This window comes from Cydia splendana, chromosome 15 (assembly GCF_910591565.1).
Source record: "Cydia splendana chromosome 15, ilCydSple1.2, whole genome shotgun sequence".
In the NCBI taxonomy this organism is placed as follows: domain Eukaryota; kingdom Metazoa; phylum Arthropoda; class Insecta; order Lepidoptera; family Tortricidae; genus Cydia; species Cydia splendana.
The window spans coordinates 1,648,401-1,660,957 of record NC_085974.1 but is presented as its reverse complement, the minus strand read 5'-3'; the positions used below and the strand labels follow the sequence as shown (position 1 = coordinate 1,660,957).

General features: G+C 40.3%; 2 protein-coding genes across 6 annotated transcripts in view; one reads left to right on the top strand and one right to left on the bottom strand.

Moving 5' to 3' along the window:
* Positions 1-630: 630 nt before the first annotated feature.
* On the bottom strand, positions 631-3,005 carry LOC134797394 (RNA-binding protein lark). 3 transcript variants are annotated; one of them, XM_063769616.1, is made up of 5 exons: positions 2,841-3,005; positions 2,052-2,725; positions 1,594-1,802; positions 1,235-1,276; positions 631-890 (listed from the first exon to the last, which is right to left on the bottom strand). In XM_063769616.1, exons 2-5 carry the CDS (start codon positions 2,715-2,717, stop codon positions 842-844), a joined length of 966 nt encoding a protein of 321 aa, XP_063625686.1. In that variant the 5' UTR covers positions 2,718-2,725; positions 2,841-3,005; the 3' UTR covers positions 631-841. The 3 variants fall into 3 exon arrangements, with proteins under 3 accessions (XP_063625686.1, XP_063625685.1, XP_063625687.1); XM_063769615.1 differs by having other exon boundaries at positions 1,534-1,802; positions 2,841-3,004; XM_063769617.1 differs by having other exon boundaries at positions 1,597-1,802; positions 2,841-3,003.
* Positions 3,006-3,422: 417 nt separating this feature from the next.
* LOC134797430 (stress-activated protein kinase JNK) overlaps positions 3,423-12,557 on the top strand; it is a 232,713-nt gene continuing 223,578 nt past the window's right edge. For all 3 annotated transcript variants that reach the window (XM_063769663.1, XM_063769662.1, XM_063769664.1), the window contains exon 1: positions 3,423-3,587. The gene's annotated coding sequence lies outside the window, so the exon portion shown is untranslated. The remainder of the gene's footprint in view (positions 3,588-12,557) is intronic.

Genomic DNA, 12,557 nt, shown 5'->3' with positions numbered 1-12,557 from the left:
TAATATGATTTTGTTTCGGAAAAACTTGCTACAAGGCACAATGAATCATTTTCCCTAGAGAACATGCTACTTTTGTTACTACTAGCGCCATCTGACGAGGTAATGTAAGTTGCGTTTATTAATTCCGTAAGCTAGAGGGCGCATCTGTCACCCGGCGACGCGACGCCAACAGCTGCAAGACATTTTTTCATAAGATCGATGTGCTGTGCCAATTTTTTTGGGTGATTTATCTACTGTCACTATGTACTATCTACTCAATTATAATAATTGACCGTTTCACTTAGCTATCGGTTAGGGCTGTTAATGAGCCAGACATCCCAGTCAATGAGAAAGTCTTTAACCGTAATCCCACTAAGACCCAGTATCACTAATTACATTGCACACTAATGTGGCGATAGCTTGAATGCCTTCTTGCGCAGTCATTAATTGATACTTAATTAATTATATTAAAACTTAATTAGCCAATCAATCAAGAAATGAAAGTACCAAATTGTTAAATGGCAAAATAGCACAAATTTATATTCCTAGACCTTGTATTATTTTTAGTGTGAACACGTATGAATGAAACTTGTACTTTAGGTCTGTTTAAGTATTTGTATACACAATATAAAGTAAAATTAAACTCGGGAATGTACTTAAATTTATATTTATTCCGCTTTATGTACATACCGTCACAATTCCTAGCATTAACACATTCGTTCAGTCACAGCTATGCAAATAGCTTCGTCATTCACTCTTACTTAACCATAATTATAAGTCTATAAAAATCCTTCTGCTGGACAGTCAAATTCCTTTAAGACGGAGTGGACCGACTGTTCACGTCTTAATTTATGGGGTGTTCTTAGTAGGGCGCGTATCTTCTAGACGGAGATGGTCCACGCATTCCAGGCCTGAAAAAATAAAGATATTAGAATTAGAGCAAGATCTGTTTAGCTGTGTCTAGTACGTCTAGCCTGCAAGTTGCTGAGCTGGACTGGCTGAGGTTCTATCTATGGAGTAACTACTTAACTACCAGCTACTAGATGAGATGTCTATTCAGAAATCAGTTGAATATATTTATTTTCTATATTGAAGGATGTGAATGATTCAGACACATGTGACTGTCAAGTGTTCCAAAAGGGAGCTATTATTATTTCTACACCTCGACATTGGCAGAATCCACCTTGCTTAAAATTAGAGAGGAGTAAAAGCCATATCGTTATTAAGGTTTATAAAAAAATATTATTATTATTACCTTCTGTCATCAAATGTATCACGGCTAAAGTCCTCGTACATCCTGTAACATAAAGAATACAATTTGTTAATAAACAATGACCTGAAACTAGGTCTGTGCCATTCTAATGGTGCATCCACATTGGCTGTTATAACACATCATGCTTGTTTATATAGCCAATGTGGGAGCGGAGCACCATAAACAAAGGCAAAGGCAAATATTTCTGGTATTTAATATTACATGACTATTCCTACAAATGATGTACCTATTTCTACAACTTTAACAACAATTTAAAATGAAAAGCGATACAATATTCTCACCCGCGGGACATTTGTGGTCCTCGCGGGGGGCTCCTTCGGCTGAACATATCATCATACGACGACCTCATAGATCCCATGCTGGAGCGCATCGGCGGGAGGCTCGGCATCGGCGGCATCGGCTCGCGGCGCAGCGGCGGCGACGCGAAGTCACCGCGCGCGCGGGACGCGCCCAGCCCTAGGTCACGGGACCCTCCCACGGGGTAGCGACGCTCAAACAGGTCCCGGGGCGAGTCAAAGCGGGAGCGGTCGTAGTAGCCATCATAGGGATCCTGCAAACAATTGTAAGTTAGAATATGTGGGAGCAGTTGATGTGAATATACAGCATTTCAGAATTTTAAGTTCGGAGAGGCCTAGTGTTCGGATAAAAGATTATAGCATCATTGAGCCCGAAAAGGTAGTCAGCCCGGACTATTAGGTACCGCGTGCGGAAAGAACGTCCACGCTCGGCCTACATGATGCATCGGAGCGGCGAATGCTACCGGCGGTTTCGAAAGGCAAAGAGAAGGAGAGCGCGTTACCCCAAATCCTCCCATCATGCGATCGCGGAGGAACGGCGGTGGCGGCGGAGGCGGGTAGGGGTCGCGGCCGAAGGCGCGGTCGCGGAAACCGTTGCGATCCGGCCCCATCGCCTTGGGGCACTCCTTGGACCAGTGGCCGCCGCGGCCGCAGCGGTAGCACTGCTCGGGGTCGCCCATGCCGGGCCGCTGGCGTACGCGCGACGTCGACATTTGCACCTTCATCGGCTGCCCGTCCACCATCATGCCGTTCAGCTCTTTGATAGCCTCGTTCACGTCGCCCGTCGCGTCCAGGTGCACGAACCCGTAGTTACGCACAATATCGCATTCCACCACCGCGCCGTACTTCTGAAACAGCTCGCGAACTTCGGGCGCGCGCGTCTTGTCCGTCAAGTTACCAACGAATATTTTAGTGGTCGGCGTCGTCGGGGCCTTGCGGCTCTTGGCCGCCTCTATTTTGATTGCCTGTCCGTGAACTAGCTCGCCGTTAAGGTTCTGAATGGCTTCGCGCCCGGTTTGCTCGTTTTCCATATGCACGAAACCGTAATTTCTGACGATATCGCATTCTACGACCGTACCGAACTTTTCGAACAGCGGCCTGAGATCGGCGTCCGTGGTTTTATCGGATAGATTCCCGACGAAGATTTTGAAAGTACCGGCGCCCGGCATTTTAGGTTCTGAAACGCATACATAATTTGACGAAATGAGTCAGTGGCGTCTATTGCAAAGATAGTTCGCAGTACCGCGACGAGAGTTTAATACGGCGAAAAAACAATCAATTTTACAACTTACCTGTTTAACACTTAGAAAAGCACAAAATTCGAAACTATATGACTAAAATAACACGTATTTTCACTGTAAAATTCCACCGCTCAGCTGCACACACCGCCAAGCCGAAGTCTATTCAAAATGGCGTCCGATATTGCGCATAGAACAATGCAATGACGGGGTGAAATCTCGCCTCGGTGAAATGAATGGAATGGAATGGAATGCTGTGATGGCGTGTATTTGATGACAGCTTGAATTGTATTTATGCTCCAATGGCAGGACGCTGCCTAGACGTTTTATCCAGTCAATTACTCGCATCAGGCTTGCGTTTTCCAATTTTTGAAAAACATCTCAGGGACGGAAACGGAAGTGAATGACAATATTTTTAGCTCTAACCATAGTGTACATCCGGTTCTTAGTTCAATGCATTTTTTTCGCGTTCTACGCGACACGTTACACGAAATTTGAATAATAATATGATTATTTATAATTTTATTAGCTTATTTTAGGAACTGAAATTTGTAATGTGATGGAGTTTTTTTGGATTTTATAGTCTATTTTCATGATGCTGCCCTCCTAATATAATGCATTACTTAATTAAGTATGGCAACAATTGTGCACAAGTGTCAAAAGCCGTCATTTGGATGGCTGTAATTTAGTTCTTTAAAAATATTGAATAATCGAAGTTTTATTTCATTATACGTCGTGAGAACGTTGTTTCAGTGGTTATCCAGACTATTCGTGCCGAGACAGTTTCGCAGGAAACAGTGGGTGAGTCTAGCTTTAATTTCTAAGATTGTGTATGTGGAGTGCCAAAATAGACGAAATGGCTTTTCGTACGATCGGATTATTGTCAATAGTGTCCACTGTGGTTTGCGTACGTGTTTTATGGTTTAATTGAGAGGTTAGTGTGAGGGTATCGTGTTGTTTTGCGCATTAAGCGCAGTATTTACGCGTAACTTGCTAGCGCGGCTGTGAAAATGGTCGTGTGGTGGAACATCTGATCGCGGCCGGCGAAGCGGCTCGCCTCCTCTCCACAGTATATTCGACGCTCTATTGTTACTTCGTGTTTTGTTTACTAAGCTAAAACTATATTAGGTGCTAAGTGTTATATGATCTTACTGTCACGTTGCTTTTTGTAATGTACTAATGTAGGTACCTAAGCATTTCTGCAGTGCTATTATACCCTTGCATCTTTAATCATACTCTACGCCGGCGGTCGGCAACCTGCGGCCCGCGGGCCGCATGCGGCTCGTGAAACTGTCACTTGCGGCCTGCGAGGCTCTCTGGAGTCTCTGGCTATGTAATATTGAGAAACGACAATGTCTGATAAAGTCATAAATATTAACAAAGTGCGGCCCGCGTCAACTTACTCATCGTTAACTACGCTACTAAAACTACGCAAAAAAAGGTTGCCGACCGCTGCTCTACGCGATCAATCATATTTCGCAGTCATTTGTTTACCATCAAATGTTTTGCTGAAATATGTTTATTTGATTCTAATAAGAATTTTCCTGACCTTTAAATTATAATTGTGTAGCAAAAACATTTTCTAAAATTAATTAAGATGTGCCGTTAGTTACAGTGTTTATGCATTTTGTATAGACTATTTTGTAACATCCTCTGGATAATATGATAAGTCTGAGTATATAACACCGGAAATGATATCATGATCATGTTAGTGAGTATAGACATATTAGGTAATTTACTATCTCTATCCTACCTCCCACTACAAGGTATTGATAATGAAATGAAATGACAGGTACAGTCAACGTCAAAGATATGTTTACAGTTTTTGCCTTATTCGAAGGAAGTAAGGTGCAAAAGTGTCAACATATCTTTGACGTCGACTGTACCTAGTACATATAACATACAGGTACCTACATATAGTCCTCCTCATCGGTTTCGATGACGGCAACCTCAGCAATTACGGATTACGCCTATTATGGGCCCGAAATAATACAGTTGAACACTAAAGGTCAAAGGTATTAGAATTGAAATTAATAAGCTTATAAGCTTTAACTTATTAGGTAACTATAACAGAAAAACCACTCCATTGACTTTCTTATAAGATTTGTTAGAACACCTAAAACAAACAAACTCGCCATAGAATAAATAAACCAAATATATTTTAATTTACTTTGTCATGCTTTTCTAAATGGTTTAAATACACATCCAAAAAGGAAGACATTTGACATGTTTCGTCATTCTAAAGATGGGTGTCTTCACAATCCTAATCATTTGTGTGTCTTATACTCTGTATCTTTAGGTAATTAAATAGAAGTAAACAAATAATTTGTACATTTTCGGGTAGTTATAACATTTATTGGTTAACCAACCAAATACAAAACCGCCTGGATCTGTCACTGAATGACCTGACTTTAACCTACATTATTTGATAGTGTAATGTTTTCATCTACCCTCAAATGGCTCCTTAAGATTTTGTTTACTTTTATTTAAATACCTAAAGATACAGACTATAGGACTCACTTCAGGACATCAAGCCGAGTGAGAACCTTTTACGGCATTTTTTTGTTCCATTTAATATTTACATATTTGTATACTATGATTATTGATTTTTTCGAAAATCTGAATATACAAAAAGATGTCTGAACTACAAGTCAACCGTAAGGCAAACCAGAGAAATGTTACTACAGGTAAACTAGGGTCACTTTAAATCACGGGGAAACATTTATCATCAATATTTAAACTTTATAGTTTAAATATTGATGATAAATGTTTCAATTCCTTATGGAATTGGTTTCAGATCGCTTTCATCACGTAAGCGTAATTCTTAAACTTGGCAAATCAATGTTTGTCCGCGATTCAAAGTAACCCCAGTTTACGGCACTTAAATAGTTGCATCATAGATGGCGGCACAATCAATGCCACATCTAAAGTGCAGTACATCGCTGGTAACCCTGCGGCGGTGTTACAATGACGCTATTTAAAGCCAGCGATGAATGGGTCTTGTTTGGGACGTCACTAACTACCCACGTCACTTACCAAGCATTCGCTATGGTGCCAATATAAGCGTGTTCTTCTATACGCAGTCGTTAAATGTCAGAAAGTTCCGCTTAATACTGGTAGCTTGAGGCGAAGGCTTGGTAAGCGTAGGGATGGCTGGTCGGCGGTGCGTCAGTGGGAGCGAGAGGTTACTGCCAGACAGAGACAGCAGCCGCTCGATACGCGTAGGGAGAAGGGGGTACAAGAGGCTTATGTAATTCAGTCCTTTGTGGGGACTAGACTGAATGTATCGCCAGTAATTGCCTCAAATATTATTCTCCAGTTTTGGATTGAGAATTGTTTTATAGAACATGTGTAGCGTTTAAGAGCGTTTCTATGTCGATATTTTCGAGCTTCGAAAGAGATCGCGTCAAAAATATGTATACATTTTTCGCCTTATTTCAATGGAATAAGGTGTAAAAGGGTTTATACGTCTTTGACGACTAGTGTACCCAATATTATATATACAGGAGTCTTTTGAAAGCGTGTTTCGAGGTTTTCATATTTAGGTATTAGGTATCTACCTTGAAAGGATTTTCGTGAAAGGGAAACTAGACTATAATTGTTATTTTTAAAAGGCTATAAGTAGCAGTGGCGGAGCGTCCATATATAGAACTCCATTCCCATCGGCTTGGCTGATATTCAGGCTCTTGGGCTGTTTTCTTTAAACTTATGAAGAAAAGGAAGGGCAACTCAGCTACGGTTTGCCTACGAACAATCTAGACGCGCCGCCACTGATAAGTAGCATAATTAGTTTAGTAAAATCAAAGACATATGTAACTTCGTACAAAAAAAATATATCTGATTACCGAATCTGCTCACAAAATTTCACCAAAATCGGTTGAGATGAGAAATGCGACCTGCAGAGGAGAACATCCAGATATACGACAACATTTTTACCCAAACTGAAACGTAGACCTTCGCGAATTACGATTAGCTAGGTCGAAAATAAAAAATTAGAATAATAATATAAAATAGGTAGATTAGTTATGTTTGTTATGTCCCTCGTAAATAAAAATACCCTTAGTGGTGAATTATTCGCGAGGTCCGTGGAAATGAATGGCCTCAATTTGTCGGGCTCTTTAGCATGTGCCTAGGGCTGCCAACTATCGACCCGCACTGGCTCGAGTGGAGACATGACCCTAACCAACTTGATTGTGAGATGTGTGGAATATTATTATAGGTATTTAGTAAAAAAGGCATTTAACACACTGAGTGTTGGGAACCCGCTCGGCTCGGGTTCTCTGTTCGTAGACTTCGTAGTCGCTTTCCTCTACAAAGCGGGAAAACGCTGGGATCGGGTACGAGAAACGAGACGTTGACAGTGAATGCGTTAAAGCCTTTTGCATGTGGTTTGTACAGTTTACAGTTTACACAAACGCATTTATGTATTAAATTACTTGACATTGATAACTACTTTTGCTCAATCTTCATGACAATTATATTTAAGTGGTCAGGCCGCGTAGCCAACATGCCAATCGCTTACGCTTCGTAGCGATCGAAACGCAACTGTCACTGTCGCACTAATATGAAAGAGTGATAGAGAGACACAAAGCGTTTCGTTGTCGAAGCGATAGCGATTGTCACCTTGGCTAGGCCGGCAGGATTAGTCATGCTTCTTTACCATGTAAATAGTCTGAGCTGAGAGTCTGCAAACCTTACGTCATATTATAAAATCCACTAGTACGGTCAGCGAAGAAAGTGGTCTACCACTTTTCTACTCTATCAACCAGATCTCAATCATGATAGAGTCGAAAAGTGGTAAACCACTTTCTTGGCTGACTGTACATACAAGAGAGGCTATAAGTACTTAACTTTTTTACGTATAATGGCGCTCACAGGCTAGATATCCAAGCAACGATCATTTTATCATGCACTATTATATAGGTATTATTAATCTTTTTTTATTTGAATGATCGGTAATCTCACGGCAGTTATAGTTCTATGCCCGTTTGTAATGCGTTGTAATATGACTCACGTAGCATAACGTTTACATCTTAAAACGAGGTTGACATAGCTAATCAGTTTCTGCATGGATGACCGCTTTGAGAGAGATGCTGAGTTTCAGTGTATTAAAGTGCCCGTTATGCTTTTGTACTGTTTCCGACGTCGGGTTGATAGGTCCAGAAACCTTCGAGGGACATTAGGACAGGGATTTTCATACTTAAGTCGGCTGGCTAGTTGTAAAATAAATTGAGATTTTTGTTTCCGCACAAAAACTTGTATTTGTCTATCTACGCCGATTACTTATACAAATTACAACGAACGCCGTATGGAGTTGAAACTTTGACATACTTAAAAGTAATTTAAATTCATGTAGGATTTATATTTTTTGCCTCACCACAAAGGAGTAAATTGTGTAAACGTATTTGTGAACATATAACGTGTAAACATTGTTTTGACATCAACTGTACGAACACATTCACATGCAACTGATAAATTCATTGCTTCGAATTCGAGCAACACTGCCAAGCGTCGACCGTGTGTTCCGAAGCTACTGGGCTCGAACAATTGATGGTAGGATACCAGATGCGTTCATACGCGGAGTTGCGCCAGTTACACGTTAATTCTGGCGATGAAACTTCGGAGACAACATTGTTCAATAATTTTGGGCAGCTGTAGTGTGCATCTTGTGCAAATTATACAAGGTCCATATTAAAACAACACCAAATAATTCGAGTCTGAGTTTTCCGCGACTGTACCATGCAAAATCTCCTAAGAGATTTTTCGATTTTCTAGAGAGTTCAATGCAAAATATAGATTTTTATATTTTCTGGATAATTAAATAAAGCAAACCAGGAGAATTGGAGTTATGAACATCAGGATTCAAGCTAGAAAAATCACGTATTTCTGAATTATCTGGTTATGTCCTTCAAAAATTAACTTCATATTAGCTTCATTCCACGTGTTTTCTGATCAGTCCACTTTTCTGTCGAAAATCTATGTCATTTATATTATAGCTACTTATTTGATTGAAAATCATTATATTGGCTTTAACTTATTTTTTAATTGGTCTAAAGTGATCAATAGACAAACAAATAAATCATAAAAAATAACAGAAACACAAAACAAGTATCCGCTGCCAAGTATCGATTAGGAGTTTTATTTTTGTTCTTTACAGCAGAATGCTGAAAATCTGGCAGCTGGGGCTCATGAGCTACGACACAGCCCTGAAGATTCAGAGGGCAGTCGTACGCAAACAACTCCACTGTGTCACGACCGGACAAGGAACCTGGGACACTCTTCTCCTGCTAGAACACAGACCCGTTTACACTGTGGGAATCAGAGATGACACCCCAAAAGAAGAGGTACAGAGATTGAATGCCTTAGGAGCGGCGTTTAGAAAAACAAACAGAGGTGGACTGATCACTTTTCATGGACCAGGCCAGTTAGTGGCATACCCGATCATTAACCTAAAACGCTTCAAGCTAAGTGTAAAGACTTACGTCAACAGTTTGGAGCAGACTGTCATAAACATGTGCTCGGAATTAGGGCTGAAAGGCGAAAGATCGCCGCACACCGGCGTGTGGATCGGCGATAATAAGTTAGCCGCGATAGGCGTGCATGCTACCCGGTATATCACCTATCACGGCACCTCAGTCAACTGCGACAATGACTTGTCCTGGTTCAAACATATCGACCCTTGCGGCATTAAGGACAAAGGAGTCACATCCTTGACTGAAGCGACTGGAGAACCTTGCTCAGTAGACAAAATTACTCCTCTGTTTATAAGGAACTTTAATAAGGTATTCAACTGTGAAAGTGAAGATCTGGAAGTTGATGATCAGAAAGATATTTTGAATAGTGTTTATAATAACCTACTTGTGACCGAATAAGGGCTAGTGAATTAAACATTTTAGGTACTCGGTGCAATAACCTATGGCGGAACTTCTTTCGTTTTCTCTTATTTTTTTGGCTCTTACGGATCTGATTTGGTATCATACTCTTTAAAGTTAGGTTTATTTGCTGTCGAAACGCCATGTTTATGTAGTTAATTTGATCTGTTTGTAAACAGTTGTCAAGTTGAATAAAAAATAAACATAAACGTTCGGGTGCATTTCCTTTGTTCTTAATTAGGTACCTTAAGAGGATCGGCTTGTGACGACGACAGTTTTGCTTTTCAGACTTACGTTAGACACGTACTAGTACATATATCGTATAATATAATTATACATGTATAAAGTACCTATGCCTATAGCACACAATAATGCAGAGGCACCGCTAAATATAAGCCCAATTTTCATTTACTAACAGGTTTTTCATATTGTTTAAATTTTAAATGAAAAAAATATATTATAGGTACATTCCATTGAGAATTACACCAGCATTTATAGTTATATACCGCGCGAACTCAAGAGCCGGCTAAAAGTAAGGAAGTAAGTGCCCTTTTTAATGATTTTCCTAATCGAAACCCTCGTAAACCCTGCCTTCAATCCTCAATATTGCTTAGCTACTTTATGACCGGGAAAATTAATTTTTCTATGCTCGATGCATGAGGGCGGCAGGCTTTAGCCTCCAGCGGCCATCGAGCTTCAAACATCCCCCTTAAAAAAAGGCGATCAGCATTAGCAACTCTCATTTTTAACCTAATTGGCTTGTGTTAAGTTTCAAACTTGAATGGCTTTGTCTTGAACTTAAGGTGTTTTAGAATTGAAAACTCCGTTTCTTTTTTTCTTCCGCTTAATTAGAATAGTTATCTGTGGAGGCTGCATTAAGGGCGGGTAAGCTGAAACCATTTATTTTCGACAGTAGCTTGCGTTTTGTTTCAGAAACGTTGAACGGGAAATTATTCTCTTGATTTCTTTATATCTACATCAATACACAGCAGCGGCGGCGCGTCAAACATATCCATAGGCAAGCCGGGGCTAATTTGGCTTAAGTACATATTTCCTTTACAACTCTGCTCAAACTCAAACGTCCAAAAACAGGCAAGCCGGTGGGAATCGGCTTTTATTTACACGCCGCCACTGATACACAGACAGAGACACCGAGGGGCTAATTTGAACTTATATTTTGATATCATTTTGTTAACATTCGCGCGTGTGTTTTGCTCGTACCATCGCTATATTCATTAGCGAGCGAGCGGGCGAGCTAGACGCATAGGCGAATGCTAACAAATTGACATTAAAATTTAAGTTAGAATTGGCCCCCTCGATGTGTTTTTTTATAGTCTACAAACTTTCTAGCCGAAGTCAGTCGTTCAATTTTGCAAATCGTTTCCAATAGTTCCAAAAAGAACGAACGGTTAAGGTGTCTGCCTTTATAAATCTACCATACCTACCTGTACCCCTAGTGTAAATTTCATTCGATAAAGCGCGACGTGACGTGACGTACGCGTTTTCGTTAAGTGTCATTTTGTATGGGATTTTGAGTTTCCAAACATCCCGCTTGGCGCGCTGTTCAAAATCCCATACATAACGAGACTCAACGCAAACGCGTACGTCCGTCACGCTATTGAATGAAATTTACACTCATCATTGGCCACAGCATTTTGACAGATGATTGTTGCAGCGACAGTTTATTATTTAAGAAGAAGAGCTGCGCGATTCGAGAAATGAATTAGAGATTCACTAGATATGAAATAGTAAAGATATGTGACGTTCCACGGCAAAAGGTACCATTGCCCCGGCTGAATATTGGAGCGGCGTTAATAATAGCGTAAGTGCCAGCCGCCATAAGGTACCTTAAGCCGTGGAACGTCACATATCTTTACTATTTCATATCTAATGAATCTCTAATTCATTTCCCGAATTGCGCCGGAGGGCTTTGCGCCCGTCGGAGATCGGAGGTGCGGCACACCTTTTCCTGTGCCTGTAAAGTCCAATCGCAGCACAGCACTTCCTGCACAAAAACTGTTCTGATTCTATTTTGGTTAAACTTTCTTATCCACGTGGACCACTCTTACGAAACCCTAAAAATAAAGGTCAAAGGTTACTTGGGAATCATCTCGGCTATTCCGCTTATTATTGGTATATAGGTATTACTTTCAGGAAATATTATTTTCGCTTTAGTTTCCTCTCCTTTCATAACTTTTTCCTATCATTTGATCTTTAACCTTTATCTATTTCCTGTCATTCACGTTTGACCTTTCTGAGATTCTCCAGAACAGGTGGGTGTTGGCCTGAAGTCTGAATTCTGTGAATAGTTGGTCGCTGGAGTGTAATCACAAAGTGGCTACTGGATAACTAATTTCAATCGCTCAGTAACCGACTGCGATCGCGAGGATTGTACGAGCGTTCTGGAACTAGTGTTGTAGTTCTATTTTAGTTACTGGTTGGTTTCATCGCGTTTTGTTTAAGAATGTTTTACTAATTGAAATTCCCTATATAACCATGCACACATACAGGAGGTCGAAAGTTGTCTTTTAGCCACAATGTTTAAAATAATGCAAGTCACTAATTTTGCACATAATTACATTTTCAATTCTTTAAAAACTCGTATTCTATTTAACTACGACTTGATTGTGTAATTTAAACAATAGTTACATATGAATAACAATTTTCCACCACGTAATAACACTTATGTTACGACATCGTTCCATTTTATAAAGGTGTACATGTGTCGAACGATTGTTGAAGTATGTGCTCCGGAAACGGTTAACGCATTTCTCACCTGAATCATTCGACGTTATCAACTTATCAGACAGATACTCTTTAGTCGGTTGTTCATTCGAACAATTTCTAATTGTATCTTTACGCTAATAAGTACGGTCTTATTGACATCAACGAGGTAAGT